Below are 26669 nucleotides of genomic sequence, written 5' to 3'. Positions count from 1 at the left end.
AAGGGCACTCGTTGGGTCGCTGCTGGTGGTGTCGGGACCCGCGATAGCCACACCCAGGGCTACCGGAAGAGTCAGGGCTTTGGAACAGACTCCGGTTCTCATTGTGTCGCAAGGAACTCGTGGGATTTTGAATGGTTTGTCAATCTGGTCCCTCGTCGGAGATGATGTTGCGCGTTGCTGTCGGAGATCAAAGGACATGTGAGTAAGCTGGGAATCTCAATAAGACCTGAGTATTCCGTACAAGTGTATATATAAATGTCTGTCTACGCAGCGATGTCTTGTGGTATCCTCGTGTTCAAAAAGGTCGTCGTTCTTCTCGTCCTTCGTATTCCTCTGCACCGCCACTCCGACCTGAATGCTGTTCAAGCTTTGTCGAAGGATTGTTGAACTTCAGAGGAGCTTCCGCCCTGACTGCGGGCCTTTTGGCTTACCTTATACCGTAGCGCAAACCGCCATTGGCCACATACACGAGCTGAGAGAGCGCCATTGAGGCAGTTTATCGTCATCTTGAAACTGTGCCATTTGCAGCTATATATACTGCCAGTCCTCAGCAGCCGCTTCGTGAAATGGATAAAATATACTGATTCATCGCGCTCAACGGCTTTACTACTGCTACCGGTATTCTAGAACAAAAACAGGTAAAGACCGCTGGATGATCTGAGGCTGTGTAGCCCGCGGCCCAAGACGGAGTCAACGCCACAGGAGAAGCTTCCTGCGCAGCTCTGATTTGCAGGGCTCTACTCCGAATTCTCCCACGGCGACGGTTTGTTCTGCTCAATCCACACCTTCTCCTCCTCGCTCTTGAAGGGCGGCGGTGCAAGGCCCTGGATCTTCCACAGCCTTCTCTCCGTCTCGTCGATGTGATACTCCCAGTCGTATCCCTTGTCCTCGATGTGCGGCTTGAGAATCTTGTCGATGCTAGCCGTGACACGGTTGTATGCAGCATCATCATCGTCTAGGCGGACCGCAATGTGGTCAACTCGCAGGCGGATGAATGGGTTTCCAGTGTTCGGTCGTCCGCCGATGTACATGTCGGTTCCGGTAAGTTTGATGAAATTCACGATCACGTAGAACGCTGGCAGACCCCATCCGACGTACGCACTTGTGATGTCTTTGGCGAACGACTCTTTCGAGGCCACATCCTCGAAAGTGCCTGTTGGATGGTAAATTAGCCAGAGAGGCATTTTGTGTTTGTGAGATTCGAGAGCTCGGTCGTAAGGTCTGGGCAGATGCGCATGCGGATACTGTCTGGTGTAGATGCGACAAGCCGTAATCAGAAGCTTGCAAGACTAGACTGCGCATCCGATTCCACCCAAATGTCTTCTCGGTGATCGCTTTATGCTATGATGTCTTTCTAATTGGTGATCACTCATCAGTGGGTACGAATCGCGTCATTAGTGGTGAAACCCTCCGAAATGGATTTGATCACTAATCACTTGACTGTGCTGATGTATCGTACCAGAATCCCCACACGTCTTACCACATACTCGTCTTGTTCTTTGGTGTAAAGCTGGGATGGAATACTGATCATGACATGCTGACAAAGCAAAGATGAGTGACTAGAAGATTCCCACGAGAGCACGCTCACGTGCTGAGACATCGGATTGGCCGAGCGCCGAGATACGCACGTAGTCCTTCTGCATTGTAATGTACTCGCCCTATTAAGGATTACACTGTCATCATGATTGGCTGGATTGGCTGCATAGCAGCCTTATTCGCAGGTGTAAGTTGTTGGTACAGGATACAACGCGCGACATCAGAGCCGAGCTCGCAGAGGCGCAGAAAGATTTTCTTCTGCAACAAGAGGCACCTTTTGCAACGACCTCGGACTTGCGCTCCCTTCCATCAAAACATTTTGCGGAGTTTCAACTCCAAGACTACGCCATTGCCAGGCTCTAATGCAAGCCCTGTCTATCCCTCGCCTTTCCATCACATCGACAATATATGACCCGAGGACGGGAAGGTACTTGAACGCGTGCCCGCTATCACCCGTAGCTACCATCAGCCCGCCCACTTCAGGAACGCGATCAATTACCAAATGATTGTCGAAGCTGTCGTTGTACCAGCAGATGCGAGTTTTCGAGATCTTTAGTCCGGCTGCGCCGAGCTCTGGCAAGTAATTCTGAAGAAACCTTTCGATCACCTTCAAAGCATGCTCAGGGGCCGATGTCAATCGCTCTCCGCCTTTTCTATCGGGTGTCCATCGAGTCACGGGCACGCTGCGTTGAATGCTGTCCGCCTGGCTGATGGGGTTGGTGTATTTGAGGCCTCGGTACCCGATCTTCAGCCAACCCTCTTCATTGCGTGCGAATCCGTAAAGTCCGCCTTCAGAACCATTCCGCATGTTCCACTGCCATGACGGGAAGTTGTCGGGGCTGAAGCGATCCCAAAGTGGTGATTCCCTTGGTATCTTGATCAATGCCACGGTGCCCGCTGTCGCTTCACACAAGCCGTCCATTTCGGGGACGAGGGAAGGTGTCCATGCACCGCATGCCATGATGGTCATGCATGCTGGGTGCGACCGTCCATCGCTAGTGGTGATGCCAGTCACCCGTCTTCGAGCGTTGGAATGGTAGGTGAGGCATTTGAATGCACCTTTTGAAGGATGCAAAACAAAGTTGACGCCTAGACTGCGCGCTTCATGCAGAGCGAAGCGACAAGCCTTGTCCGCAACGGCCGTACCGCCAGTAGTGTCTAGTACTGCGGTGTTTGGCTGGCCTCTTCTCTCCCGTCCGAAAGGATCAATGGCCAAGCCGAAGCCTTTCTCGGCTGCAATCTTCCGGTCTCGAGCATCCGTGACGTTGAGTTGAGTTCCAGGATATCCAGCAGCTTCCATGCTAGTAATGGTGGCTTGGTCAAATTCGGTGATCTCGTTCGTGTCTGTCATGCTCAAGTTGCCGTTGGGTACAAAGACTTGGTCGCCTCTGCTCAGACCTGAAAGCAAGTCTTCGCCTTTGCGCAATCTCTCGTTCCACTCTTTCCAGCCTTCAATTGCCTCTAGCGACAGGTCTTGGTAGATGCTGACGCCACCATAGGCTGACCGGATGATCTTGTTGATGTCCGCAGATGCAGAGTCGGCGCCCTTGAAGTATGAAAACTGCGAGTCGTCGTAGGAGTGACGATCGTACACCGTCACGTCCTTGTAGCCTCGCTTTGCCAGATGGATTGCTGTGCTGAGCCCAAATACACCGGCACCCACGATGATGATGGGCTCGTTCATCATGGGTGGCGTTTCAACGATCTCGTCAGTCGTCGACATCTCGAATCACAGTTCTCGAAAGCTCTGTGAAGCTGTTGAGTGTCCGTGGTAAATCGGAAATATGATTCGCTTCCCGTGCTCTCAATGCAGATGCTTGCTAGTGAGGCCTGCGAAGTTGTAGTTTGGAGAACTGCCGAGGATGATCTTCTTTGCACCGTAACTCACAGCAAGACGGCACGATAGCCTACATTGCCGATGCAACTCGCCGGAAGCACATGTTCGGTCAAAAGAGCAACTATCATCTCTCGCATGTATTCTGCCATCGCGCTCGGCTTACGCCGGTCTCGCCTATCAAACAGAAGACCAGGTGAAAGCTTATCTGTTCAGCAGGAGAGTGGGCCGGAATCGCAGAGGGGGCTGAAGAGGGGTTCGGCGAATTCCTCCGGTTCGGAGGAACCCATCGCCCCCGCATCTGCAACGCGCGAACCCGAAGGCTGCACGCAAGCTCCGCGCTTTTGTGTTAATACCGGGAGTTGACCATGCGGAATAACCCTGCTTGGGATGTAGTCGGAGTGGTTGCCAAGTGTTCCGACATCCGGACCCTTGTGATCTCGAAGAGAGAAAATGATAAATTGCAATTCTCAACTGACTTGGCCGGATACAGTAACAGGACGCTCCGGATGATTGGGCGTCTTGTGAACTTGCCAACATGAAGGTCGAAACGATTCCAATACAGATTCGTGGAGCAAATCTTCAAATACACTATGCTACAGTCCACCAAAGCCGTTCGGCTCAAAATTCCGCACCCCTTCAAGAAGCTCCTGGACGAGCCAGTCGCTTTCGGGCGGCACGCCAACATTATCGAGATCCAGTATCCACTGATCGAAAGGCAAAGCGTCGTCGGAGAACCCGTCGAACCCTGATGTAGGAGCCTCGGCACCGCTGCTCGCCTGCTTCCGTCGCGACATGTCCAGCTCGAGCATGTTGATGGTGCGCTCGGCCAGCTTCTCGAACATGTCACGGTACGCTGTCGCCATCCTCCACCTCTCAGCTATGATCACCAGCACCATCGAGCATGCCATGCAGGTGCCCATGACGTCTTTCAGCCTGGCTGTCTGCCTGATCTTTGCGGAGCGCCACAGGCAGTACAGGTATGTCATTCCGCCGAGGAACAGAATGTGCAAGCTGCCCCAGGTGAACTGGATGGACGGTTGTTGGTAGAGACTGCGATACGTCATGCACATCTGCTGTGCGTTCATGTAGCATTCTTCGAAAGCCATGTCCACAAGTCCAGGCTGGGATTGTGCTTGCATGGCTTGATCCGCAGTGTCGTTGATCAAAGGTCGGTAGAGGAGTAGAATGGAATGATTGTACGCCAGCGTAAACCACTCCCGCGACGTGTACACAGAGAGCGGTTTGGCTCCGCTGGACTGGACTTGTATCTGTGGGGGCGTAGAAGCCCGCCATTCTTCGAGTTCCTGCCTTAGATCGTAAATCGTAGAGTCTGCTATATTGAAGCCACGTGGACAAGCTGCGGAATCCCCATATAGGAAGCCGTGGATCTTTGACCAGAGGCGTCGCAAATTGATCACGTGGATAGCGCCGGTCATCGTGGTCGGCGGCTCAGTGCTGTGGAATCGGAGATTCCGAGGTACTTGTCCGTCTGCAAGGTCATCGTCGTTGATGTCGAGTGGAAGCTAACACAGGCATAGGTCAGCAGACTGGTGTGGAGACGGCAATTGTTTTTCCTTTTGGGGAGTCTTCAAGTTTCGCATACCTCAGCGTCAATCGCCTGGTCGGAGATGGCAGTTGGTCGACCCAATACGAATGATGCTACTCTGTCGATGTCGTAGGCGACCCAAAAGCATCTCTTGGCCATCTCAGTTGACAAAGAACCAGGAGCCCTTCGTAACGCAGTAAAGCTCCGATGGTATCCAAGCCCAATGGACTTGCGGACAGCCATGCCCGAGATCATCCAGAGACTTGCACCGACCGGTGAGCGAATCGAGAAGACTGCACAAGCAATGAGAGCTTGTACAGATTCTAATGTATCAGTGTTCAGGATTGGTGGGAAATATCGCATGGCCATGGTATATAAGTCCTTGGCTTCATCGGAAAGCCCGTGGCTGAGGACGATGGAGCCGATGGCGTACACCATGGTTACGAAGAAGAGTGGTACGTGCCCAGCGTCAGACAAGGTACCATTGAGATTAGCTTCCCAGCATTTCTGTTGCCAGTCATTGAAAGTAGGCTGGTGTAGAAAAGGGTACTGCAAGTGGATGTTTTCGAAATAAGCCCGAGAGAGTGCTTCAGCAACGTTTGGCGAGGGATGCTTAAGCTCAAGGGCTGTAGCGGATCTCGAGCTGTTATCGCCAGGCTGACTGCCGCTCCACAAATTCTGGCTTGTAGAGCTATCCTCCAGACCCATGGCCTGAGTCGCAACATGTGCAAATGACAACGCGGACGAATGACCGAGGTATTGCGGCTCACGCCCGGAAGCGTTGACGCACAGGAGAGCAACTTCCGAGGACACTGGATCAGACCTAGCGGTGTCTCCAGGTCTGGAGTGCTCCATATGAGAATCTCGCGGACCAGGAAGCTGCGATTGCGCGAGCAAGTCTCCTTGCATGGGCGGCGAGGCAAGCATTCCGGTAGCGTTGGCCTCACGCGGCGACGGGATGCCGCCAGCCAGTGCTCGCTGAGTATTGGAACCCATGTGGTCCGCAGCAATCTCTGGTCTCGCTTCTTGAAGGAGACCCTCGAGGTATGCCACGCGCGACTCTAGGGCTTGCATGTAGTCTCGCGGGCGCTGCAGGCCGGTGGCGGGATCCTCGATCAGGCAATCTGCTTGACGATTCAGTCACGATGTTGGCTAAAGGTGGGAGATCCGGAGTGCCACGGCGAGCTGCCCTACCTTGTTGCCCACTCTTTGCACAATTCTGACACCTTGGACTGGCGCCATCACACTTGCGTCGCCGTCAGCCCTGTCAAGCGCGCAACGTCGGCTTCTGAAGGAAAACAACCACCGACCTTAAGCTTCTTCTGCTTACACCTTATGCACGCGAGCGTCGTGCGGTCCCCGACACGCGACCGTTTGGCCGGCGGAGAGCGAGCGTCACCCATGATGAGTGTGCCGCGACGTTGAAGGCGTGGCGAGGACGGGATGTGGTGAGCATGAGGGCCACGGCTTGCGGACACTGAGGATGCCGAGGCACTTGCGATGATCGCGCTGGTGGCTCTGTAGTCAGGCAAGAATCAGCTGAGCAGACATGGCCGCGCTCTGCCTGTCCGCCCATCAGTCCCGGCAGTGTCGTCGACTGCGCAGACACACAACCCAATGCCAAAGGGAAGTTCTGCGCGCAGCCCAGCCCAATATCTGACCGTTGCGCACATCTCAGTCCAGTCTGTGATCTGCGCCGTCGAGCTTCGCCGCCTTCCAAAGCACCGCCATCCTCGGTCTGTCTGCTATCAGCTATCGCCAGCCTTTGGCGATATCGGATTCCCCCGAATGGCGCTACCCCCGCCCCCGGAAGCATGCAAGGATGGCCTCGTAGCGACGATAGCGAAAAGCTCATCCGCGCGCGGTGTAGCAACCGTCGAGATACTCGGGATGCCGGCGCCCGATGGCACACCAACCCCGGCCAGACTCTGCCACCGATCTTGCACGGCTATGCTGTCTCCTTCAATGGACTTATAATGTATCCTCGGCTCCCGCCTCGGTGCTCTTGGTCACTCGTGCTGTAACGTTGTTCCGCCTTTCCACACGTGCTCGGGGTCGCGGTCTTCTTATACATCTCCACATCCGGCTCGAGCTACATCCAGCATGGGTGTCCCAGACCTTCTCAAAGACTCGACATTGGCTCGGTACATCGATGCCGTCCGCAACACTCCGCGCCAGCTGATATGCAACTGGCCACTCCTGTTTTCCGCGTCCATTTACGCGATGTGCGGAGTCACTCTTAGTAAGACCTCCTGTGCTTGAACCATCGGACGCGCTGCTGATTTGTATTACCAGCGTGGGACCAAGGCTCTTCTTCGCTTGTGCCTTCACTGCCTGGTTTTGCGGACGCCTTTGACATCAGCTCGGGCGCGAATGCAAAAGCAATCGCCAACTTCATCTCCGTCGTATACATCGGTGCTGGCATAGGCGCTTTCGTATCTTTCTTTCTCAACGACACCCTCGGCCGCCTTTGGTCAATGCGACTCTACACCACTGTCTGGATTGTGGGTCAGATCATCGCTACTTTTAGCAATGGCTCGCTCGTTGCGCTATACATTGCTCGCGTCATTTCTGGACTCGGCATTGGCGCTCACACCGTCACTGGCCCTCTCAGCCTTGTCGAGATCGCACCCACCGAGATTCGAGGGCTGATCACAGTGTGGTTCAGCGTCGTTCTCCTCCTGAGTCTTTTCTTATCCACGATCTGCGTTTACGGAATCTCTCTTCACATTGCTGCCAGCAAGTTGCAGTATCAGATTGTGTTTTTCGCTCCATGCATCTACCTGGCTCTCATCATCGGGCTCACCTTCTTCGCATACGAGTCCCCTCGATGGCTCGTGCGTGCTGGGCGCATCGAAGAAGCACAGCGGAACCTGGCCGCCCTTCGAGGGCTGAGTGCCGACAGTACTAGAGTCTCGTCTGAGTTCGAGCAGATCGTCTCTGAGCTGGAAAAAGAACGCGCTAGAACTGGAGTGATGACCCACGTTGTGTCTTGGAAGGCCACCCGCACTTGTTTTGTCGAAACATTCACGGTCAAAGCAAACATTCGTCGCGTGATGCAAACTTGCATCTCGTATGGGCTTGCACAGCTCTCCGGCGCCAACAGCGTCACGAGCTATTTCATCCCGATCTTGAGCCTCATAGGCGAGGTCGGTGATAAATCACACTCACTCTTTCTCAGCTCCATGTACTCTCTTGCGAAGTTCTTCTTCACCCTTATCGCAAGTTTCTTCTTGATCGACGCATTGGGACGTCGTGGCAGTCTTTTCACCGGCATTACCATCCAGATGATCTCGGACATCTACATCGGTGTTTTCTTGAAGTACAGAGCCGCAGGAGATGTTTCAGACTCATCAAGTCAGGCCGCTATCGCCATGATCTTCATCCACGGCTTCGGTTACACTATCGGTAAGCTGCTTCCGCTGTGACATATGCTCTTGACTGACGCATCTAAGGTCTTCTTGTCCTACCGTACGTCTTCAGCTCTGAAGTCTGGCCCAACCATCTCCGCTCGTTCGGCTCCTCCCTTTCTCAAACATTCCATTGGCTGTTCTACTTCGGAGTCAGCCGCGGCACGCCTTCCATCCTCTCCAGCATGGACAACTGGGGTGCTTTCATCTTTTTCGCCGGATGGTGCTTCATCGCTCTAGTCTACGTGTTCCTCATGGTGCGGAGACCGCGGGACACAGCCTCGAGGAGCTGGATAGGATCTTCGAGGGCTCTTGGTTCATGGCTTTCCGCTCGAAAGCAGGAACACACGCCAGCCTCATCGAAGGTAGACAGCATGAGTATGTCTACCGACTCTTTTCGAATAGACCACGAGCTGACAGACTTCAGTCAAGACATCGAAAGTGCGGAGCAGATTGTGAACCTGCCAGCCAAAAGTGTGTAGTCTGATGGCCGGAGAGGATCGAGGCTTGCAAATTTCGAGCGTCGGCGGTGCGATTGAGACTAATTCTTTCTGATTGGTATAAACTTCAAGTGCACGATATATAACTGTGTTTCAAGCAGTTGCCAGCATGACTTTCCTTTGAGCGCATTCCTACGTCGTAAGACCCGTCCCATCACGCGAATACTTCATACAATGCGAGTGTCAGCAAGATCCTTCCGCATGTCTATACTGCAATCTTCTATCTGGCGGTAGTCTGGTGTTGCATGATAAGATTCACTCGCGTTTGTAGACGCAAGTCAACAAGCATTGGACAGGTTCTGCGTCCAGAACACGAAAGAGGACATTGTCATAAGTGGAAAAGATAAGGACGCAGTGTATACACGTTGTACGAAACGTTGAATTCGATTGGACAGAGGAACTACTTCCTACGACTGGATAAGTCATTCACGGGCGAGTTCGGCACGCCAATTGTGAATAGCGCGCGGATATTCTCAAAGCATTCCCTTTCGGCACGTTGGAAGGCCGCGTCCGTCAGACCACCCAAGTGAGGCTGCACAATGCATGCATCGCTCTCCAAAAACCACGGATCGATGTTCGGCTCGTTGCAGAAGACATCCAAGCCTGCTCTTGTGACCTTGCCAGACTCCAACGCCGCCTTCAAAGCCTCTTCTTGAACGATAGGTCCGCGCGCGGTGTTGATGAAGTAGGCTCCATCCTTCATTGCCTCAAATTCGGACTGCCCAATCAATCCCTCGGTGTCTTTGTTGTATGGGCAGTTTATCGAGACAACGTCGGAGCAGGCAAGCAACTCCTGAAGGGTGGAGCAGTATGAAGCCTCGTATCTTTCTTCCAGCTTGGGGCTGAGTTGGTTGCGGTTGTAGTATTTAATCTTCATGTTGAACGCGAGGGCCTTTTTCGCAAGGTACTGCGTTGAGGTCAGCGAATGCACCGGCTCCGGGACTGGGATTTGACAAACTTTTCCGATGGCTCCCATTCCAACAATGCCCAAGGTCAGGTTTGACGGGTCTCTAGTTGGTGCAAGACCGCCCCTCCAAGTACCATTTTTGAGGCTTTTCTCCGCGTTGCAAGTGTTGCGCAGAGTTGCCAACGTCAAGAAGATTGCCATATCGGCCGTAGCTTCGGCGACGGCATCAACAGTGTTGCAGAAGTACACCCCAGACCGGGTCATCCATTCCACATCGAACTCGTTGAAACCAGCACTTGCAGACGTGATGATTTGGCATTCTGGTGTTAGAGCACCGAGCAAATCTTCGTCGAAAGGCTCAAATGGCGGCGTACCCATTCGAATCACGAATGCATCAATGGGGCCATTTTTCTCAATGTCCAATGGTAGAAGCTGTTTGGTCTCAGCTCGATGTTTGGCTTCCAGTATTGAGAAGTTGAACGATTTTGAGAATTCGTCGAGATATTCTTTGCCGACGAATGCAGGCCGCCCGAGTGAGACCACGCGTGGCTTCCGGTGTGCGCTCTGGCTTACGGTCATTTCTGTGTTGGTTCAATGGTGGAGAATGAGTTGTTTGATGTCCGGTTGATGTCCGGGCCGTGCAAGTAATTGCAGCACGAAATTGATGTGAGTTGAAAGGTCGCGTTGAGGATACAGAATCCGAATTCTTTCTCTAGGTAGCAAATATTACATCGAAAAGCAAACACTGGTAAATGTTGACCGTGATGAACCGACCTCGGCCCCGCTCTACTGGGCGCGTGGATCAGTATCGCGTTCTTCCGGGCGAAGCTCATTCGAGTGAGCAGGGTCCACGGATTCCTCCGTCAAGCCTGCTACAGACCCACTTGCGGGGTTGATAGCAGACCGATAGAGTTTACGTTAGTACATGATTGAGAGGCATGACAAACTAGACGCCGGATAGCAAAGCTTTGACGTCTGACAAAGTGGTCTTTGAGATGAGCTATGTCTCAGTCTCATCGAGCATTATACCACCTGGAGCTTGGGCCGAACACAGAACATCATGTCAGACGTCCTTTCGAAAAAAGCAGATGCCGCAAAGCCGCAATCTTCGAACCAAGTTGATCCCTCGTTACCACCTCTTGGGTTTATCGCCATTGAGTGCTTCTTCACTAGACCACCTGGAGACCCATTTACGAACGAGACCTGGAACTTTCCGCTCATACGCGAGCTCGCTGTTGGCACTGCCGAGTCTCAAGTCGTTACGAGCTCAGATTACGATGATGCTTTTCTAGACCGTTTTGTCGATGCTGGAAAAACGCTTGCCGACAAAGGATGTGTTGGGCTGATCACTAGTTGCGGTTTTTTGGCATTGGCTCAGAGCAGGTACGTGGCGGGCAAAGTGCTTCGTAATCGGTGGACTGATATCGTTCTCAGACTCGCCGCTCGCCTCCCAATCCCCATTGCCACTTCTGCTCTTGTGCAGATTCCATCCATAATGGCAATAATGGCGCCTTCCCAGACACTCGGTATTCTGACGTACGATTCTCAGCGCTTGCAGCTAGCGCATGTTGAGAGCGCAGGAGTTCATCCGGCACTTTTGGACCGAGTACACATTGCTGGCGCCCCAACTGGTGGTCACCTTCATCGTTTAGTCCAGCAAAATGCTGGGTACGATCACAAAGCAATCGAGGCAGAGCTTGTCACTACAGCTCAGCAACTAATCCAACAGTGGCCAACAATGTCGGTTCTTGTGTTGGAATGCACGCAAATGCCTCCATTTGCTGAAGCCATCCAGAGGTCGATGGGAAGGTCGGTCCAAGTCTACGATGTGTACTCGATGGTAAATTGGTTCTACGGAGGACTGGTTAAGCGTGTCCCCTCTTCTTGGCGATCTTGAACGATTCAATAAACGTGTGGATATATCTAGCAAAACCCATTTCGTCTACCCCTCGGCCCCAGACGTCGCTACAGTCTTATGTTCATTTCAGATACAGCTCCGGTATCCAATCAGTCTTGTTTGCATCGAGGTCTAGCTGGGTGAAGAAATTCTAGAGCTAAGCTAATCATAATCGACGGATCTCGGAAAGGAAACTAGAAACTGCATTTGATCCCCAGACTCTCTACGCAGTCACGAAGACTGTCATTCTCGATCTGCAGGTAAAGATCATCTGAATTGATTAGTGGTCCCCCTAGAGACTGTTCAAAGCCTTCTTGATCTGAAATGGCTTTGAAGTTTGACGGTTGTTCATCCTTTTGAGCTGTTTGCAGATTTGACTGGAAGATCCCGGCTGCTGAAAAGGGCAGGAAATCCTCATAGGTTATCGGGTATGTCTGGACTAAACCTTGGCTTATCAATTGTTCCGCTAGCGTATTCGATGTGTTTGACACTGCTGATAACTTGGTGGCCTCTGTAAGAGCTTTGCTGGTGCGTTTATAAACGCAATAGACAAGTCCTTCCCTTTGCATGTCTGACCACACATCCGGGAATTTGAGAAAGACTTCTGAGAAGATCAGATCCTTTTCTGCGAAAGAGGCATTGGCAGACCGAGAGCTCGCTTCTTTGAGGAGGAAATCGTAAAGCTGGCGGCCTTTGGGGGTCACAGCTGCGCCCCGCTCTTCGATCTCGCCGAATCGTGCTTTGTGCGAGCCAGTTGCAAAGTTGCCTTCAGGTTGCTGCTGTTCGCAGATTCTGAATCTTATTTGTTCCTCCAGAGCTAGAAAGCTCGTCTGCCGCAGCAAAATGGGCCATTTCCTTTTGGGTGGACCTTCGATTGAAGCTTTGACTGGCATCTCAGCGAGTTCCATGGCCGTTTTGGCAGCATCGATGTCCAGGACACGTGGTGTCAGATGGTTGATGTGAGCGCTACGAAAGCAGGCGATGTCGGCCAGGATGGGATGTTCGTTGCATAACTTCATATACTGTGCTCTGCTGGCAGCTGCCACTGGCTGCCAACTGAAAGTTGACAATGCCTCCGGGATGAGCACCTCGACCTGGTCTAAGCTCAGTCGGCCGTCTTGCTCTTCCGCAGCGTCCAGGAGCTGTGACAAAGCCGGTGTGAAAATCTTGCGATGTCGTAGCAAGTCCTCTGCTATCGATTTGGATTCGTCTGATTGAAGCATCTCAGGACGTAACAACGTCGTGAATATACGGAATGGATTCGCCTCCAGAGACTTCGCGCATATCGGTCGGAAACACGTGGCATGCATGGGCAAGCCGGCTACTGATAGATCGTAATATCCAACAGCATGCATACCCATTACCCGAAACAAGCGCTTGATGGTGCAAAGTTCTTCAGCAGTGCCCAGTCGAATAGCACCGTGCCGCTCAAGGGAGAGTCTTTGTAAAGTGTCGTGCGCCTGTAGATCAGACGTGCTGCTCGAGTTCGTCTGTTGAACAATTTGGACGAGATCCCCGTAAAGAGGAACTTCTCGTCTATACATTGCTGACATGGCATGTGCAAACATCGTTCGAACATGATCTGCACTGATGAAAGCAGCTGGAGGTTGCGTGGCGGTCCCCATGCTGGTGGTTTCGTTTGATAGTATGCACGCCATTGGAAGATTGTTCGGCTTGGGGTCGTGTATTGGTTCGGGGTAAACGTGAGTAAACAGATGATGTTGCAATTCAATCGAAGCACTATGCATAAGACATGCGCTTGCCTTGTCATGTAGTCTACATGCGTGCTCTGTTCTGAACTTCGGATGTAGCCGGTTGGTCGGCTTGTGCTGGGCTCGGGATTCGCCCTGTCAGCCGCCAGCCAGTTTGAATCGGCATAACCCGAGGAGGCATAACTAGCTTGCTATCTTGTTTCACGGCTTCCGCCGAACGGGAATGTTGACAGCCTCGGACTGCTGAAGTCAGTCTATCGAACCGAGCTGTTGCTCTCGAGCAACGAAGACAGCAAAGACGCACCACCATCAATCAGCCTTACACAACGGATCGGGCGTCATGGCCACTACAACTCTCATCGCATCCAACTACATGGAAGTCGTGCAAGATACAAAAATCGACAATGAACAGTCAGCCACACAAGCATCATTCCGGATCCCGTGGCCAAGTTCCAAAGATGCTCAAAGACGCTGGCAGTTGGAGCAAATGGCGGGGGCGTTTCGTATCTTCTCAAAACTAGGCTTTGCCGATGGCGGTAGCGGGCATATAAGCCTACGAGGTAAGTGCGTCGATGTTCTTGCAAGTGCCAAACATGCCTATTGCCCTTAATGTCTGACACCGCCTAGATCCCATTGATCCGGACACATTCTGGATCAATCCTTATGGTGTCCATTTCGGCCTCTTGCGAGTATCAGATATGGTCCACGTTGATGAAGAAGGGCGCCGAATCGGCGGGGCAGATATGGCTGTCAACACGGCGGGATTCATAATCCATGCAGCAATTCATCGTGCGAGACCTGATCTCAACGCAGCTTGCCACGTACACAGCCCATATGGCAGGGCTTGGAGCAATTTCGGTCGGGGCATCGACATGCTCAATCAGGGTAAGTGCATCATTGCTCAGCAAAGATTGGCTTCTGACAAGCTCGAAGATTCTTGCATGTTCTACAATGATCTGGCCATTTATGGAAACTTTGGTGGCGTCGTCTTCGCAAAAGAAGAAGGGAAGCGGGTCGCTGAAGCTTTGGGATCTTCGCGCAAGAACCTCATCATGCAGAACCATGGATTGCTGACATGTGGCGGGACAGTCGCTGAAGCGGCAGCATTCTTCATTGCTTTGGAGAGAGCTTGCCACACCCAACTGCTGACAGAAGCTGCGGTCGCTCCGCATTCGATTGGGTCATCGACGGGCTTAGAGAAGACGTTCGTCGGCGATGAGGAGGCTGCTTATACGAAGAATGGCACTGGTTCTCCAGAAGTTATGTATCGTCAGTTTGACCCTGAGTATCAACTGATCCTGAAGGAGACATCGGGCGATTTCTTGGCATAAAGCAAGCTTCCACCGCTGATTCCAAACAAATACTGTCTTAAATTGATAATTGGCATCTTCCGGATTCGCATTCTGCTCTATGGTCTTTTCTCGCTGATCACCTTGTGATCTTGAGACCTGCTTCTTGCATCTAGAAGCCTGATTGGTGGATGGCGTCTGTGACCTTTTCGCTCTCGATCAAGCTCCCTCTCGAGGGCTGCGGAAAGACGATCCAGAATCCACTCAGCTTCGGTTTTATTACTCATAAGTGGTGATTGATTCGACAACCAGGACCAATTCTGATAAAATGCAGCCACATGTGAGCGATGTGACTTTTGACGATTGCGGCCGTGGCTGGGTTTGCTCGATGTTGGGGTTTTCTCTGAGAAGTCATCGTCTGCAGCGGGCGCAGTGGGCGCGCAAATGTCTGTCATGGTCTTTGATGGCGATCCATTAGCGTAGACATCAGGCCGCCCGGCTCCCTTCATTGGGATAGAAGACTGCCGATGCGTCTGCGGTTTTACTCGCAGCTTCTTCGGCACAAGTGTCTCAAGGTGCTCTTGGCCGGAATAGTCCTCTGGATCCTCTTCGTTGCCGATCAGCTTGAGGAAGTATTCCCACTCTTCCCAGCTATATTTCTTTTCAGGCGATTGACCAAGATCATTTTGAACATAGCGACACTCTCGAGCGAGAACGTAGTGGTAAAATTTGATGTCACTTCCCAGATCATCCCCGGCGTCTAGCTCCGCATCCTGTGGAGCATGCATGGTAAGTCTTTTGGCCAGTCTTCCACGCATAAGATCTTCATAGGTCGTTGGGTGTATTTTTCGATTAGATTCGACCGAAGGGATATCGCCAAATATACCGGGAGGTGTTATACTAGAGAGGCTCGCCTGCACCCACGTGCTGATATCTCCTACAGCTTTCCGGAATCCAGCGCGGAACCCCATCTCTCCAGGCAAGATTGTGATTGCCGCCACGGACACTGTTATGCTCGAGAACCATTTCACGATCGTATCGCCCATGTTGGAGATCAGAATGGTGAGGGAAGGGACGGCGAGAAGCGACCAGATGACGAAAAACGCTTTGCCGCTATTCGACTGTGGATGAGGAGTGCCGTAGCCTATTGTCAGAAGCGAGGTGTAGGAAAAGTACAGGGCCTCCAAGTACGTCCATTGTTGCAAATACTCAGTGTGTCGGAAGATGGCCGCTCCCCCGAACCAAAGAATGAGCGCGAAAGCACCAGATGTCAGAAGCCCGAACCAACGCCTCTCTTTTTCACTGGCTTCTTGTACCTTGCGCATTGCGACAAACTCTTGCTTCCTTCTTTGTGCTTGAGAAAGCTTTGGGTCCGTACTTAAGTCTGCTTTTGCGAACATGGAGATCCTAATGGTGTGCTGTCGCTCGTTCACGTGATGAGTGGCGCTCGAGCGCTTTTTCTCCACAATTCTGGCTATTATCTTCTCTTGTCCACGGTCCAGGACAAGTGAGCGTATACTTCCCACAACTAAACCGACCATGAGGATACCTCCAATCGCAAAAGGGAACAGAAGTCCTTGACCGACAGAAGTTGAAGGGGAATAATCGCCGAGCCCGATTGTAAGCAAGGTCACGTCGGCCCAATAGACAGCGTTGAGGTACTCCCATCCCTCAACATGGCTGAATACCAGAGCACCGAGCAACAAATACGCGACGAAGGACATCGTCTGTAGCATCAAAGTTCTTTGCGGTCCAGTCAGCTGGAACTCCCGCTTGAAATGGCCTTTGATGGCGCCGTATACGGTCATGAGCATCAGGAGTCCGATCATGACGTAAATAGCGGCAGCGAAGATTGCGTAATAGAAGGCGCCAGTAAGCGCATGTCGGTCGTCAGGTATCGCTTCGGGTCTCGTAATTGCGTAGTGCGGCTTCAGGCTCAATGTTACTAGGTCCGCGATTAGGAGGATGCCCGCGAAAACAAAGCCGATGATGGTGATCGGCTGGGCCGTAGAGAAGCGGACCCGCTGGGCCATGTTCAGCAGCAACGAAGCATTGCCACACAGCGCGCACACCAGTGATGCGACGTTCAGGGCGATAAGGAACGGCGGGTCCGGCAGAGTTTGGCCAGCCTGCTCGCTGGTTGACTGGGTGCCACCCGGGGGGATGTACTGTCTCCACGGGTAGACGAGAGCACATATGTTGAAGCCGCTGGCCACCGGGCCAAAGGTGCCAGCAAGTAATGGGCAGGCTGTCGAGGCGAACCACCACTTGCTCGGCTGACTCGGGTCCTCGGAGTTTCCGTTGTCACCCTGCTCTTTCTGCACGCTGCTGTCTTCCACATCTTCCGCGTGCTCCTTGATGCCTTCGCCAATGCCAGGATCGATGGTACTCATGGTGAAGGGGCAATGTAGCAGCTGTCGAGGCGGCCATGATGCGTCTGAGGCGCCGTTGTGAAGATAGTGCTGGCCATGCGGACGCCAGGTGATCAGTCACCCGACCCGTCCAGGCGATGCCGGCTGCGGACCCCGCGTCGCGTGTCGCGACGACAAAAGCTTGATGAAGCTTGTTTCCCTGAATGCAGATCGTGCCTATTCCGGATATCGCGTGCTTCATCTGCGACCAGCATGTTTGGACGTCATTCGGTGTGTTCTCATTGCTCGGCCTTACGGCCTCTCAAACGTGGCATTGACCTAGAAGTTCGCACATCAATCTTCTGAAAAGCACTCGTCATTGTCATCGCCTGATTGAAAGGTCTTCACGTTCTGGCGGCACCTCGGGTGCTCAAACTATCCAGCGACCTGCGCTTCTTCCTGATGAGGTTTCCTTGTTTCACTGCACATCCTACATACAACCTTCCGCTGCGTCTGGACCTTTCTGCTACCCTCCGTGTCTGCCCCCATAGGATTTACGATGGAGTCTCGCCACATAACGCGCCTTTCCTGCACATCAAGTTTCTGCTATTGAGTATATCAATACTGCGTCCTGCACCACTTGTTATCGCCCTCTCACCAATATCACCATGGCTGGCCTTTTCTCCTTACCAGTGGAGCTTCTTACGGAAATATATATCTTGACGGGGCTGCAGACAGGGGCACTTATTGGCATCTCTGGGGTGAATCGGCGGCTTCGTGAGGTCTGGCTGAGACATTCTGACCGTATCATCAAGGAAAGTTGCGCCTTCAGTGCGCCCGGGCACGAAGCAGTAATCGACCTGGCTTTGGTAGAGGCTTATTCTTCGCAACCGTTTGATGGGTTCAATTTCTTGGACGCATCGGAACATACACCGCTTCGTCTATATATCCCAAACATCTGTCGCAATATCCACCTGGCGTCTCGATTTTGCTAGAGTCTCCTGGTATGGCACAGAGCCGTTACTGCTAGACCTAAATCTCAACGGCGACCTATCACGCAGCCTCTACTACCGGCGTACTACCTCTTCCGGCAGGTTGTCGCCTCGTGCTATCTTCCACAATATCGGTCGCTGTTGAGCAACAATATTAGAGATCTTACGCAGGGAGAGATCGAAGCCCTGCTCGAGATTGCCCTATTTATTGAAAACCGTGTGCCCGCTTGTATAAGCAGACTTCATGGGAAGAAAGAATCTACTGTCAAGACCCTTTTTCGACGGGTCCCAGATTTTACCGCTGAAACCGGATTGGGAATTCGCGTGCTGCGTCAGTACAAAGGCGTATTTTGATCGTGAAGATGGTATCCTCGAGGACGCGTTCTCCGAGTATGATCCTAGCGGGATCTTACTAGCAGAATACCAAACCGACTAGGAAATGGCTATATAGAGGATAGGATACCTACGTGAGCTCATGATTGATGTTCTATCCAGCAAATTTGAATTGAGCATTCGAAGTGCAGAGCTACGGATAACAGCCAGGAATATGTCCGCGGTGGATTCGGAGGTAGCGACGGCAAGTTGCAGTTACATATGTTGGTACTGACTTACAGGCCTCCACTGAGTTTGACAATGCATCGTGGCTAATACGTAGATCACGGTGAGAAGCTCTTCGGGTAAAGAGAGCAAGCCGACCATAGTTGTTGAGGAGTGCGAGACGGAAGGCGATCTATTGCGGAAGCTTTTGTGTTAGGCGGACGTGGCTTCTCGTTGGGGACTCGGGCACAGGAGCGTTGCGGTGCAGAGGGCAGCTTTCGCAAGGAGTCCCGTATGGGGGCAACCCGTGAAGCGTCAATAAACGGCTGTAGGCGAAGCATAAGAGTCCACGCCAGGCATGCACGAGGTACGACAAAACATTGGTTTGGCGCTAGGAAGTAGCGCGGGTTTTTGAGTCTGCGAGGATGATAATATGACATCCCGCTATACGACGTTTCAGACGGCGTCTCGAGCGTGCTTTTTCTGCGCAGCCGCGCTTGCGATGCGCCCGGAGCAGGTTGAAATTCTGCGCGCCAGCTGCCGCATGGGAGCACTTGCGGCAGCCCTACCTGCCGGCCTCATTGCCATACCAACTCCATCTTTGTACCTCTAATTTCTCTAGATTTACTCTGGGAAACGGATGACGCAGTCTTGATCGGAATCTCAATCCGTGTCTCGCATCTCGTGAACACGATGTTGCTAGTGCGTACAGAACACGAACGACGTTAGTCCTCTCAAAGACCTGCGGCGCGATGGAGCATCTAACTAATAAAGCACTAATAAAGCTGTGTATACGACGGATCCATTCGTTGGTCACATTTCTGACAAACTGCGACTGAGCGCTCCCTTCCGACTCCATCTCGTGGTGCGTTACGCAGAGATTGTAATGTGTACGAGCGCGGTTTTTTTTTTGTCGTTCAGTCAAGGTCCAGCGTTGCTACTCATGTGTTCCTAGAACGGGACAGTAAGACTATAGGCGGTAAAGTGACGCGAATTGGCATGGCGCCTGAAGAGATGCTATTCATTGGATTATTACATATTATTGAACAGGGTTCACACCAATCAACCCGGAGATTTCGGAGACTTGGCCAATACCTACCGAAGCAGCGCGCAGCATCTGGACAGGAGCTGCTGCGGCTGAGCTGCCGAACGCGAAATCGACGCTGGTGAGACTTTTGAGACGCGCCGACGGTTCTTCGGCAATCGGCGCGCGGCGGCGGGCCGGGAAAACAGCTCCTCTAACCTTCTTTTCGCTCCAAAGTGCGCACCTGTATTCAGATGTTATCCCGCCACACTAGCGACATCATCTTCCTCTAGCCAGTGCGTCAAAGGCAATGGGAACCGCCATTTGCGATCGCACACTTTGCTTGCAACAATGAGAGCCCGCCGCGCGTATGACGCACACCGAGCATTGCCGCCATTCCCAAAAGTCTCCAGTTTTCGCGAAATTCACGGTCCACTTGGTGCTGCGCTTTGGCGCAGGGCACAGCGTGTGTGTTTTCGCATTACAGTAAATTAACTGTAGATCCTGGAGAAAGTCTTGCTGGGGTTCTCCGACCGCCTGCAAGAATCCGCATGATAGCCCTGAGCCAGGACGACTTCCACTCCTGGCGCATGGGTACAACTCGACACGAGCAACTTACCGTTGTCGTCCATATAGCAGCCAAGCAACCAGCCACTACGCTCTTAGTCTGCTTGAAAGTTGAGCGTCTTTGGACATGCACATCGCTGTTCAATCACATCACTATCGGAGCAAAGCGCGCCGCCGCCGATCCTTTTAGCCAGCAATAGTCGCAACGTTCTGGCAGTGATGGCGGGTTTCTTTTGCATGAGCTCGTCTGCCGGTGACACTAACGTTTAGTTGCGTTGCTGTCGCAGCGACCATAAATCATGAGGTCCTGCCCTGCTGCGTGTTCGCACCCTGTGCAGCCGCTCTTCTCGAAGTGCCCCGGCGCTGTTTTGCCAATCCGCCATGCAAGCTTCCAACACCGACCCTGCGGCCCTTGAGGCTGGCCTTGACGATGTATCAAAACCTCTGGAGACGCCAGCAGCGGCCAAGCTTGTTCGCGACAGCTCATCCTCCAGGCCTTCCAACATCCCATCAGAGCTTCGACAACCGAGAGAGCCTGAACTCAAAGATGTGTGGGACAAGTGGAGAGGGCGACCTTCGAAGCAAAAGCGAAGCTATGCCCCACCGCCTAGAAAAGAGGAGCGGTCAGAACTGGAAACCTTCCAGAATCTCGTTGGCATTCATTTCTTGAGGCCCGGCGGTGGCTTGCTATGGCCGGAAGACCAAGGCGCAAAGCCTGCAAGTCCAATGCACGACATCTTTGTGCCAACCAAAGCGGCTGCAAGGCGTTGGCGCAACCGAGGCTTGTACGATCGTACTCTCAGCCAGGATCTCAGGAACCGCGTCTTGTACGGCATGTCGAACTACGTCATTTCTTTCCTCTATCTGTTGCAGATTCTTATCGCCGCAGCCTTGACCGGTCTTTCTGCGTACCAGCAATCCTCTAGTGTCGTCCTCACGACCTTGGGTGCGATTAACACTGTCTTGGCTGGCATTCTGGCTTGGCTCAATGGACAGGGCATGCCGATTCGCTTTCGCCGCGCAAGAGACCAATATCGTGAGGTCGTCAGAGCGATCGAAGATACAGAGAGGACTTTTGCTGAGATTGACTATATTGATTGGGCGCCTGGGACAAGGCCCAATCCGTACGCCGAGCGGGATCGTTTGGAGCAAATGTACGAGGAAGCAAGGCAGGATCAAGAACGCAATTACCCAGACGTCCAGGAAGGACCCAACAAGGACCAGATGGAGGGTGAAGCGAAGCAATTGCGCGAGACAATCAGCGACGAGAAGGCCAAGAAGAGCGCTTTCTCCAAGACCCTTGAGAAAACCAGAGATGATCACAAGCAACAGCTGAAGAACTTAGAGAAGCATTTCGCAGAGAAAATCAAGAATGCTGTTGAAGAGCAAAAGGATAGGATTCGCACTGAGGTTGAATACAAGCACCTTCAGAAGGTGGCTGAGGAGCAGAAGCGAAAGTTTGAGAAGGAAAAAGCCGAGATCGAGGATCGACCTTGCGTCCACGAACGGCCCAGAGATGGACCGCGTCAGCCTGGAGAGCAAGACGGAAGGGTTGCAACCATCCCTGACAGGCCAAGGCAAGTAGACAAGCCGCGGGAGAGACCCAGCGAAGGACCGCCCAGTGCACCTCGAGACGCGCCACGCGAGAGATCACCTGCAAGGCCGCGAGGTACTTCGCCACCGAAGACCCCAGCTGCACCACAGACCAAGTCCACTGGGAAGTCATCAGCCAGATCAGCGGCGACCTCGCCTGTTCGATCTGCTAGCCCGCCAGCACCAAGACCGACACTGAGACCCGGTGATGATTCTCCTGCCCGTCCCTCCCGAAGATCGCCTGTAAGGTCGCCCAGAGACTCACCAGCCAGGCCATCAGCAAGGTCGACATCGTCCAGCCCACCACCAGCTCGATCTCCATCCGGAGGACGGTCTAGATCGCCGTCAAACTCACCAAGCCGGCCAGCAGCGAGTCCAGAGCGCAGACCAGCAGGACAAGTCCCTTCTGAGCAGCCAGGTCCCCGGGGCTCGGGAGGTCCGCCTGGCTTGTTCACAAACACCGGTCCACACCCCGGGTTCCGTCAATAGGTTTTGCGCTCTGTGAGGTTTTCCACATCATTTGATAAAACTCAATGTATTTATCTCGTAATTGTCGTAGCTCAATAGTGGGCTTTATTTAGTTTAGATTATAAACAAATGTTTGGGAAGTATATGAATGCGATGTCCCTGAGACACAAGCACAGTATGAGCTCTGCGAACCAATCTGCGGTGTTGACTTGGATTGATGATAGGTATCTCGCAGATCGATATCGTATACTTCAGTATTCTACTGTTCACCTTCGCTGAATTTGCCGTGTCTTTTTCTGAGTACTTTTTGACCCATACGGTATCTACTTCGGTCGAATCGTGACAGAGCGCTCCGTACTACTACTTGGGGATATCTTCGAAATTCGGCACCAAATGCGAGGCTTCCGCATCCGGTACGTCATCGTGAGTTGTTTGTACGTGACCGGGTTGACAAGTAAAGATTTGCTCGAGCTGATCTTGGCAGCTTATATGTTGCCTAAGTATGTACTCACCTATGTTTGGGCATGGCTGTCGAAATTTTCGGTATCGAACCTGATATTATGTGGCAGTGGAATGTGTCAGATCTATGTGTATTCGAAGAATGCTCAGCTGGATTTGGATTTGACTCGAGCAGCGAGGGGCCCCGCAAAGAGTGGGTCGTTCTGATGCGCATGTGACTCCGACTATGTACAGTATTGTCAAGCGAGGTGAGACCTAGGGTTCGGCTATTAGGCTTCGCGCGTACGCTAGAAGAATAGTAGAGGTCCTCCGAGTATCCCGATTACTAGGTTTTCTCTAGCTAGGTTAAAGCTAGGCCTAATCTACTACTATTAATACTAGTTCCCGTAGAGGGGGTCTCACCTCGCTTGATAATACTGTGCAGCGTGACTCTCCAGCGATTGCGTTGATCGGTACTTTGATTGTTGGCCAGTGGGGCTATAATGGTCTGTATTCTTGAAAACTCGCTATAGCATGACTGCATACTTTGTGCCCACGAGGAGACAATTCAATGCCATTACGCAGTGCGAAAGTCTCGGCTGTCAATCCATGCCTATGCATTGCGGTTTGGGAGATCGGACTTAGGTAAGCCATGAGAATGAGCTCACTCAGAAGTCAGCTGCCAGATGTTGTTGGCGACGTGGATGGTGAACAGGCTTTCATGCGATGCTTCTGATAGCAGACGGGAAGCAACAGCGCGACACAATGGTTTAACCGCAGCGGTTTTCTCTGACAAGTCTGTGGCTGTCTTGAGATTCCAGTAGTCGCTGAGAAAAGTCCAGCTTCTGCTGGCCTCGCAATATGGGAAAAAAATTCAAGCCATCAGCGGATTACTGAACACGCCCATAGCATGCGTGGACTGCGCGGTGGATGCCGTAACTTGCGAGGGAGAAGTTGGACCAGCGGGCGTGAAAAAGCGGCTCACCATCATTTTTTTAGCAGATCGCCAAATCCAGGCGACATACGGGTGGCACAAGGTCACTGAGACATCTCCAAACTGTGGCGTGCCATTTCACACAGCAGCGATAGATACTAGATAGCTGCTCTCAACAAATTCTGACCACTTTTGGCAACCTTTTCAAGAGGCGGTTAAAACATGGCAATGGTACATATCATGTTACATATAATCTACAAGCAAAGTCAAGCGCTATGAGTATTCCTCGAGAGAAATAGCACTGTCGCGACTGCGCCGATCCTTTGCTGAGCGAGACTTGCCGAATTTTTCAAGTGCTTCAATGAAGTTGGATCCCCACAGGGAGCTGAAAACTGTTAGGTACTTTCTCTTATGTCCCGGAGACACCGGAACTCACCTGGTCTGCTGCTCTACCTGAAGGCCCAGCTTCTCCATTCTAGCTGAAGCTTCGGCTGCATCCATACTTAGAGCATGCGCTAGAACGTCTGCGCAACGTTCATGATCCCATGGGTTCACAAACAAAGCCCCATCGAGGTGGTTCGCTGCTCCAGCGAACGATGACAACACGAGGCTTCCGGGAGCCTTGTCTTTGCGCGACGATTGTAGTGCTTCGGTGCCATGATGGGCTTGACAGGCGACATACTCGAGGCACACCAAGTTCATACCGTCCCGTATGCTCGAGACGAAACAGACATCGGCAGCAGTGTACAGAGCCGTGAGTTCATCCGGGTCTATCGGCTTGTACAGAAACTGAACTGGCACATAATTGACCTTGCCTACGCGGATGTCAGAACCGAACCATTGAGATATCGCGGGGAATGAGGATGGACAAATTTGGCCAGGGACGGTGGTGAGACGCAAGACAATTGCAAAGCGCATACCGTGTTTACCATTGATCATTCCAACCAACTGCTGGATTTCCCACTTCAGGTCTTGGTGAGCTTTGAGATCATCCCGACTTGGGATTACCACCTGCAAAAGGACTGCGTGACCGACGAGCTCCGGGTATTGGTCGAGAAGCTTGTCGAAAGCGTGCAATTTCTGCGGTAGACCTTTGATACAGTCAAGCCGATCGACCCCCAGAATGACTTTTGTGCCGCGGAAGTCAACTCTCAACCTGCGGACGGTGCTCTGGACAGACGACTTTCGCAGTCGGCAATGGAACTCGGACGGCTCGATACCGATAGGGAATGTCTGGGCAGATACTTCTCGGTCGCCACACAAGACTCCCGTGCCGGTCGCGAACCATCTCCTGGAATTGGTCAGTATTGTTGTCATGCTCTTCGTGGAATGAATCTCACTTACAGTGACTGTGAACACGCGAAAAGAAAATTGTTGCGAGCTTGATCGGTCTGGAAGCCGACAACATCAGCGCCTAGTATACCGCCCAGGAGCTCGTTTCTCATCGGCAGCACATTGAGGAAGTCGCAGTCAGGAAAAGGTGTATGTAGGAACCAGCCGATGTTTATGTTGATCTTCAACTTTTCGGCTCGCTGCCTGAGCATAAGCGGCAGGAGCATGAGGTGATAGTCGTGCACCCAGACGTGATCACCGTCCTTGAGCTCGCACATGATGGTATCCGCAAAAGCCTTGTTCGCTTTCCGATACGCATGCATGGAGTTGTCATCGAAGCTGGCTTTGTCGAGTTGGTAGTGGAGAAGTGGCCAAAGAGTGGAATCTTTGAGCAATGAGTCAGCACAACACCGTCTAGCATGCGGGAGGGTAGGCTTACTCGAGAAGCCGTTGTAATAGAGGTCCGACGTGTTTTGGTCGAGCAGCACCGGGATGGCATTTCGTTCTTCCATGAGGGTTTTCTTCAAAGGCGGGACATTGTCCTTGGGAATTTCCATTCCGGGCCAGCCAAACCATAGGAATTCGTTATCTTTGTTGACCACCCCTCTCAAACCGGTGATGAGACCTCCACAAGAAGGCTTCGTTTCGTAGCGGCCCTGGCCCAGGTCTTTGATGGAGACTGGCAGTCTGTTTGAGACGATGACCAGGCGACCTTTGGGGGTGGGAGACCACATTGCGAAGGGATTTGGTAGAGATGATGCGATAGCAGGTCGACTCGGCGATGGCGATCTAGCGGTGGGAAGTGTGCTTTTCAAATCAAGAAATGACTGGCTTGGGAAGTTTGGTTACCAGAGCAAATAGGCATGACATTGTGGTCTCTTATGTATTGTGCAGAGTCCGTGGACCGTGGTCCATTGCCACCACCACCCTAAGCTGCCCCCAGCGCCCCTGACGGCGTCGGACATCGTGCCCGTACATTGGGATCGATGTTCCGGAAACGGGCATGTCGGAGGGCCATTTCTGATGCCAGTGCCGTTGATTGGCGACGATGGACTATCGCCGACTATGCGGAAGCTCCAAAAAGACGCTGGGGATGGTGGGATCCACTCGGATAACGACGCTCGACAGCAGTGTGACAGCTTGCTCCATCATCCGCATCAGGAGTTGTGCGGAGGGTCTAGAAGCGGGGATCGGTGCTCGAGAGGGGTTATGCTCGAGGGCGATGCTGGGAAAAGCGTGTCATGAGCCCATGAGAATGATGAGTCGCTGCGAAGGATGGCGGTTGGCCGGGGCGGACGCCCACATCCCCGGACTCGCCAGTTCTGCCATCTATCACCGGTCGCAATCGCGTACCGGGATTGACCTTGCTGGGACTGAGCCTGGTCGGGAGGAAGACGGAAGGTGGGACTGACGAGTACTTTAGGTTAGGAGGGCTGGCAACCCTACAAGCGTCGATCGGACTGGAGCATATAACAAATGCATGGCCGTTGCAGTCTTCCACGTCGCATGTTGACTACACGGAGCTTTGGATCTGACTACCGCCCTGTGTTGTCGTACTCTCACCGAAGCTGAAACCCTCCAAAGCTGAAACCCTCGACTTCGTGGACTCTGCGACCGCATCTTCGACCACGAATCCGCCAACTTCGTAAAGGCTGCGACTGCATCTTGAAGCGCGTCCGAATCCGGACCAGCAACGAAAACAGACTTCTGCACAATCAATCAAGCTCAAGCGGGAACTATATGCTTGATTGATTGACTGACTGGGCTTGCTTGATTGCTTGAGCTTGAGAGTAGCAAGC

At 52.6% G+C, this 26669-nt stretch overlaps 11 protein-coding genes across 11 annotated transcripts; 4 read left to right on the top strand and 7 right to left on the bottom strand.

Annotated features, from left to right (window-relative positions):
* Positions 1-737: 737 nt before the first annotated feature.
* On the bottom strand, positions 738-1184 carry WHR41_06268 (uncharacterized protein; the record flags this gene model as incomplete). The annotated part of the gene is made up of 1 exon (XM_069374873.1): positions 738-1184. The coding sequence occupies one exon, from the start codon at positions 1182-1184 to the stop codon at positions 738-740; it is 447 nt and encodes a 148-aa protein (XP_069227576.1).
* Positions 1185-1756: 572 nt separating this feature from the next.
* Positions 1757-3259, bottom strand: WHR41_06267 (uncharacterized protein; the record flags this gene model as incomplete). The annotated part of the gene is made up of 1 exon (XM_069374872.1): positions 1757-3259. The coding sequence occupies one exon, from the start codon at positions 3257-3259 to the stop codon at positions 1757-1759; it is 1503 nt and encodes a 500-aa protein (XP_069227564.1).
* A 677-nt stretch (positions 3260-3936) lies between these two features.
* Positions 3937-6523, bottom strand: WHR41_06266 (uncharacterized protein). Its single transcript, XM_069374871.1, has 4 exons — positions 6230-6523; positions 6114-6165; positions 4977-6043; positions 3937-4896 (listed from the first exon to the last, which is right to left on the bottom strand). Exons 1-4 carry the CDS (start codon positions 6320-6322, stop codon positions 3967-3969), a joined length of 2142 nt encoding a protein of 713 aa, XP_069227563.1. The 5' UTR covers positions 6323-6523; the 3' UTR covers positions 3937-3966.
* Positions 6524-6837: 314 nt separating this feature from the next.
* On the top strand, positions 6838-8811 carry WHR41_06265 (uncharacterized protein; the record flags this gene model as incomplete). Its single annotated transcript, XM_069374870.1, has 4 exons — positions 6838-7161; positions 7215-8327; positions 8375-8707; positions 8762-8811. The coding sequence occupies exons 1-4, from the start codon at positions 7023-7025 to the stop codon at positions 8809-8811; spliced, it is 1635 nt and encodes a 544-aa protein (XP_069227562.1). The 5' UTR covers positions 6838-7022.
* Positions 8812-9229: 418 nt separating this feature from the next.
* On the bottom strand, positions 9230-10315 carry WHR41_06264 (uncharacterized protein; the record flags this gene model as incomplete). Its single annotated transcript, XM_069374869.1, has 2 exons — positions 9230-9736; positions 9788-10315. 2 exons carry the CDS (start codon positions 10313-10315, stop codon positions 9230-9232), a joined length of 1035 nt encoding a protein of 344 aa, XP_069227561.1.
* Positions 10316-10714: 399 nt separating this feature from the next.
* WHR41_06263 (uncharacterized protein) lies at positions 10715-11719 on the top strand. The gene is made up of 2 exons (XM_069374868.1): positions 10715-11119; positions 11171-11719. The coding sequence occupies exons 1-2, from the start codon at positions 10797-10799 to the stop codon at positions 11631-11633; spliced, it is 786 nt and encodes a 261-aa protein (XP_069227575.1). The 5' UTR covers positions 10715-10796; the 3' UTR covers positions 11634-11719.
* Positions 11720-11827: 108 nt separating this feature from the next.
* Positions 11828-13177, bottom strand: WHR41_06262 (uncharacterized protein; the record flags this gene model as incomplete). Its single annotated transcript, XM_069374867.1, has 1 exon — positions 11828-13177. The coding sequence occupies one exon, from the start codon at positions 13175-13177 to the stop codon at positions 11828-11830; it is 1350 nt and encodes a 449-aa protein (XP_069227574.1).
* Positions 13178-13631: 454 nt separating this feature from the next.
* WHR41_06261 (uncharacterized protein) lies at positions 13632-15382 on the top strand. The gene is made up of 3 exons (XM_069374866.1): positions 13632-13905; positions 13973-14230; positions 14279-15382. The coding sequence occupies exons 1-3, from the start codon at positions 13686-13688 to the stop codon at positions 14674-14676; spliced, it is 876 nt and encodes a 291-aa protein (XP_069227566.1). The 5' UTR covers positions 13632-13685; the 3' UTR covers positions 14677-15382.
* WHR41_06260 (uncharacterized protein) lies at positions 14754-17027 on the bottom strand (the record flags this gene model as incomplete). Its single annotated transcript, XM_069374865.1, has 1 exon — positions 14754-17027. One exon carries the CDS (start codon positions 17025-17027, stop codon positions 14754-14756), a length of 2274 nt encoding a protein of 757 aa, XP_069227565.1.
* Positions 17028-20486: 3459 nt separating this feature from the next.
* Positions 20487-22187, top strand: WHR41_06259 (uncharacterized protein; the record flags this gene model as incomplete). The annotated part of the gene is made up of 1 exon (XM_069374864.1): positions 20487-22187. The coding sequence occupies one exon, from the start codon at positions 20487-20489 to the stop codon at positions 22185-22187; it is 1701 nt and encodes a 566-aa protein (XP_069227491.1).
* A 1574-nt stretch (positions 22188-23761) lies between these two features.
* Positions 23762-26589, bottom strand: WHR41_06258 (uncharacterized protein). The gene is made up of 5 exons (XM_069374863.1): positions 25310-26589; positions 24883-25255; positions 24459-24829; positions 23975-24353; positions 23762-23923 (listed from the first exon to the last, which is right to left on the bottom strand). Exons 1-5 carry the CDS (start codon positions 25602-25604, stop codon positions 23812-23814), a joined length of 1530 nt encoding a protein of 509 aa, XP_069227492.1. The 5' UTR covers positions 25605-26589; the 3' UTR covers positions 23762-23811.
* Positions 26590-26669: the final 80 nt, after the last annotated feature.

Source organism: Cladosporium halotolerans (genome assembly GCF_011745625.1).
Source record: "Cladosporium halotolerans strain TM138-S3 chromosome Unknown Sca26, whole genome shotgun sequence".
NCBI classification, from domain to species: domain Eukaryota; kingdom Fungi; phylum Ascomycota; class Dothideomycetes; order Cladosporiales; family Cladosporiaceae; genus Cladosporium; species Cladosporium halotolerans.
Note: the sequence above shows the minus strand (reverse complement) of the source record. Positions and strands in the feature narration are given on the sequence as shown.

Excerpts from the sequence above, each read along its gene's own strand:
- WHR41_06266 (XM_069374871.1), bottom strand. The coding sequence starts at position 6,322 with ATGGGTGACGCTCGCTCTCCGCCGGCCAAACGGTCGCGTGTCGGGGAC. Across the intron at positions 6,166-6,229 it reads GTAAGCAGAAGAAGCTTAAG|TGTGATGGCGCCAGTCCAAG; the intron begins GTCGGTGGTTGT and ends CGGCGACGCAAG. Across the intron at positions 6,044-6,113 it reads TGCAAAGAGTGGGCAACAAG|ATTGCCTGATCGAGGATCCC; the intron begins GTAGGGCAGCTC and ends ATCGTCAAGCAG.
- WHR41_06263 (XM_069374868.1), top strand. The coding sequence starts at position 10,797 with ATGTCAGACGTCCTTTCGAAAAAAGCAGATGCCGCAAAGCCGCAATCT. Across the intron at positions 11,120-11,170 it reads TTGGCATTGGCTCAGAGCAG|ACTCGCCGCTCGCCTCCCAA; the intron begins GTACGTGGCGGG and ends TATCGTTCTCAG.
- WHR41_06261 (XM_069374866.1), top strand. The coding sequence starts at position 13,686 with ATGGCCACTACAACTCTCATCGCATCCAACTACATGGAAGTCGTGCAA. Across the intron at positions 13,906-13,972 it reads CGGGCATATAAGCCTACGAG|ATCCCATTGATCCGGACACA; the intron begins GTAAGTGCGTCG and ends GACACCGCCTAG. Across the intron at positions 14,231-14,278 it reads CATCGACATGCTCAATCAGG|ATTCTTGCATGTTCTACAAT; the intron begins GTAAGTGCATCA and ends ACAAGCTCGAAG.
- WHR41_06258 (XM_069374863.1), bottom strand. The coding sequence starts at position 25,604 with ATGTGGTCTCCCACCCCCAAAGGTCGCCTGGTCATCGTCTCAAACAGA. Across the intron at positions 24,830-24,882 it reads TTCGCGTGTTCACAGTCACT|GAGATGGTTCGCGACCGGCA; the intron begins GTAAGTGAGATT and ends GACCAATTCCAG. Across the intron at positions 23,924-23,974 it reads CAGGTAGAGCAGCAGACCAG|CTCCCTGTGGGGATCCAACT; the intron begins GTGAGTTCCGGT and ends AACAGTTTTCAG.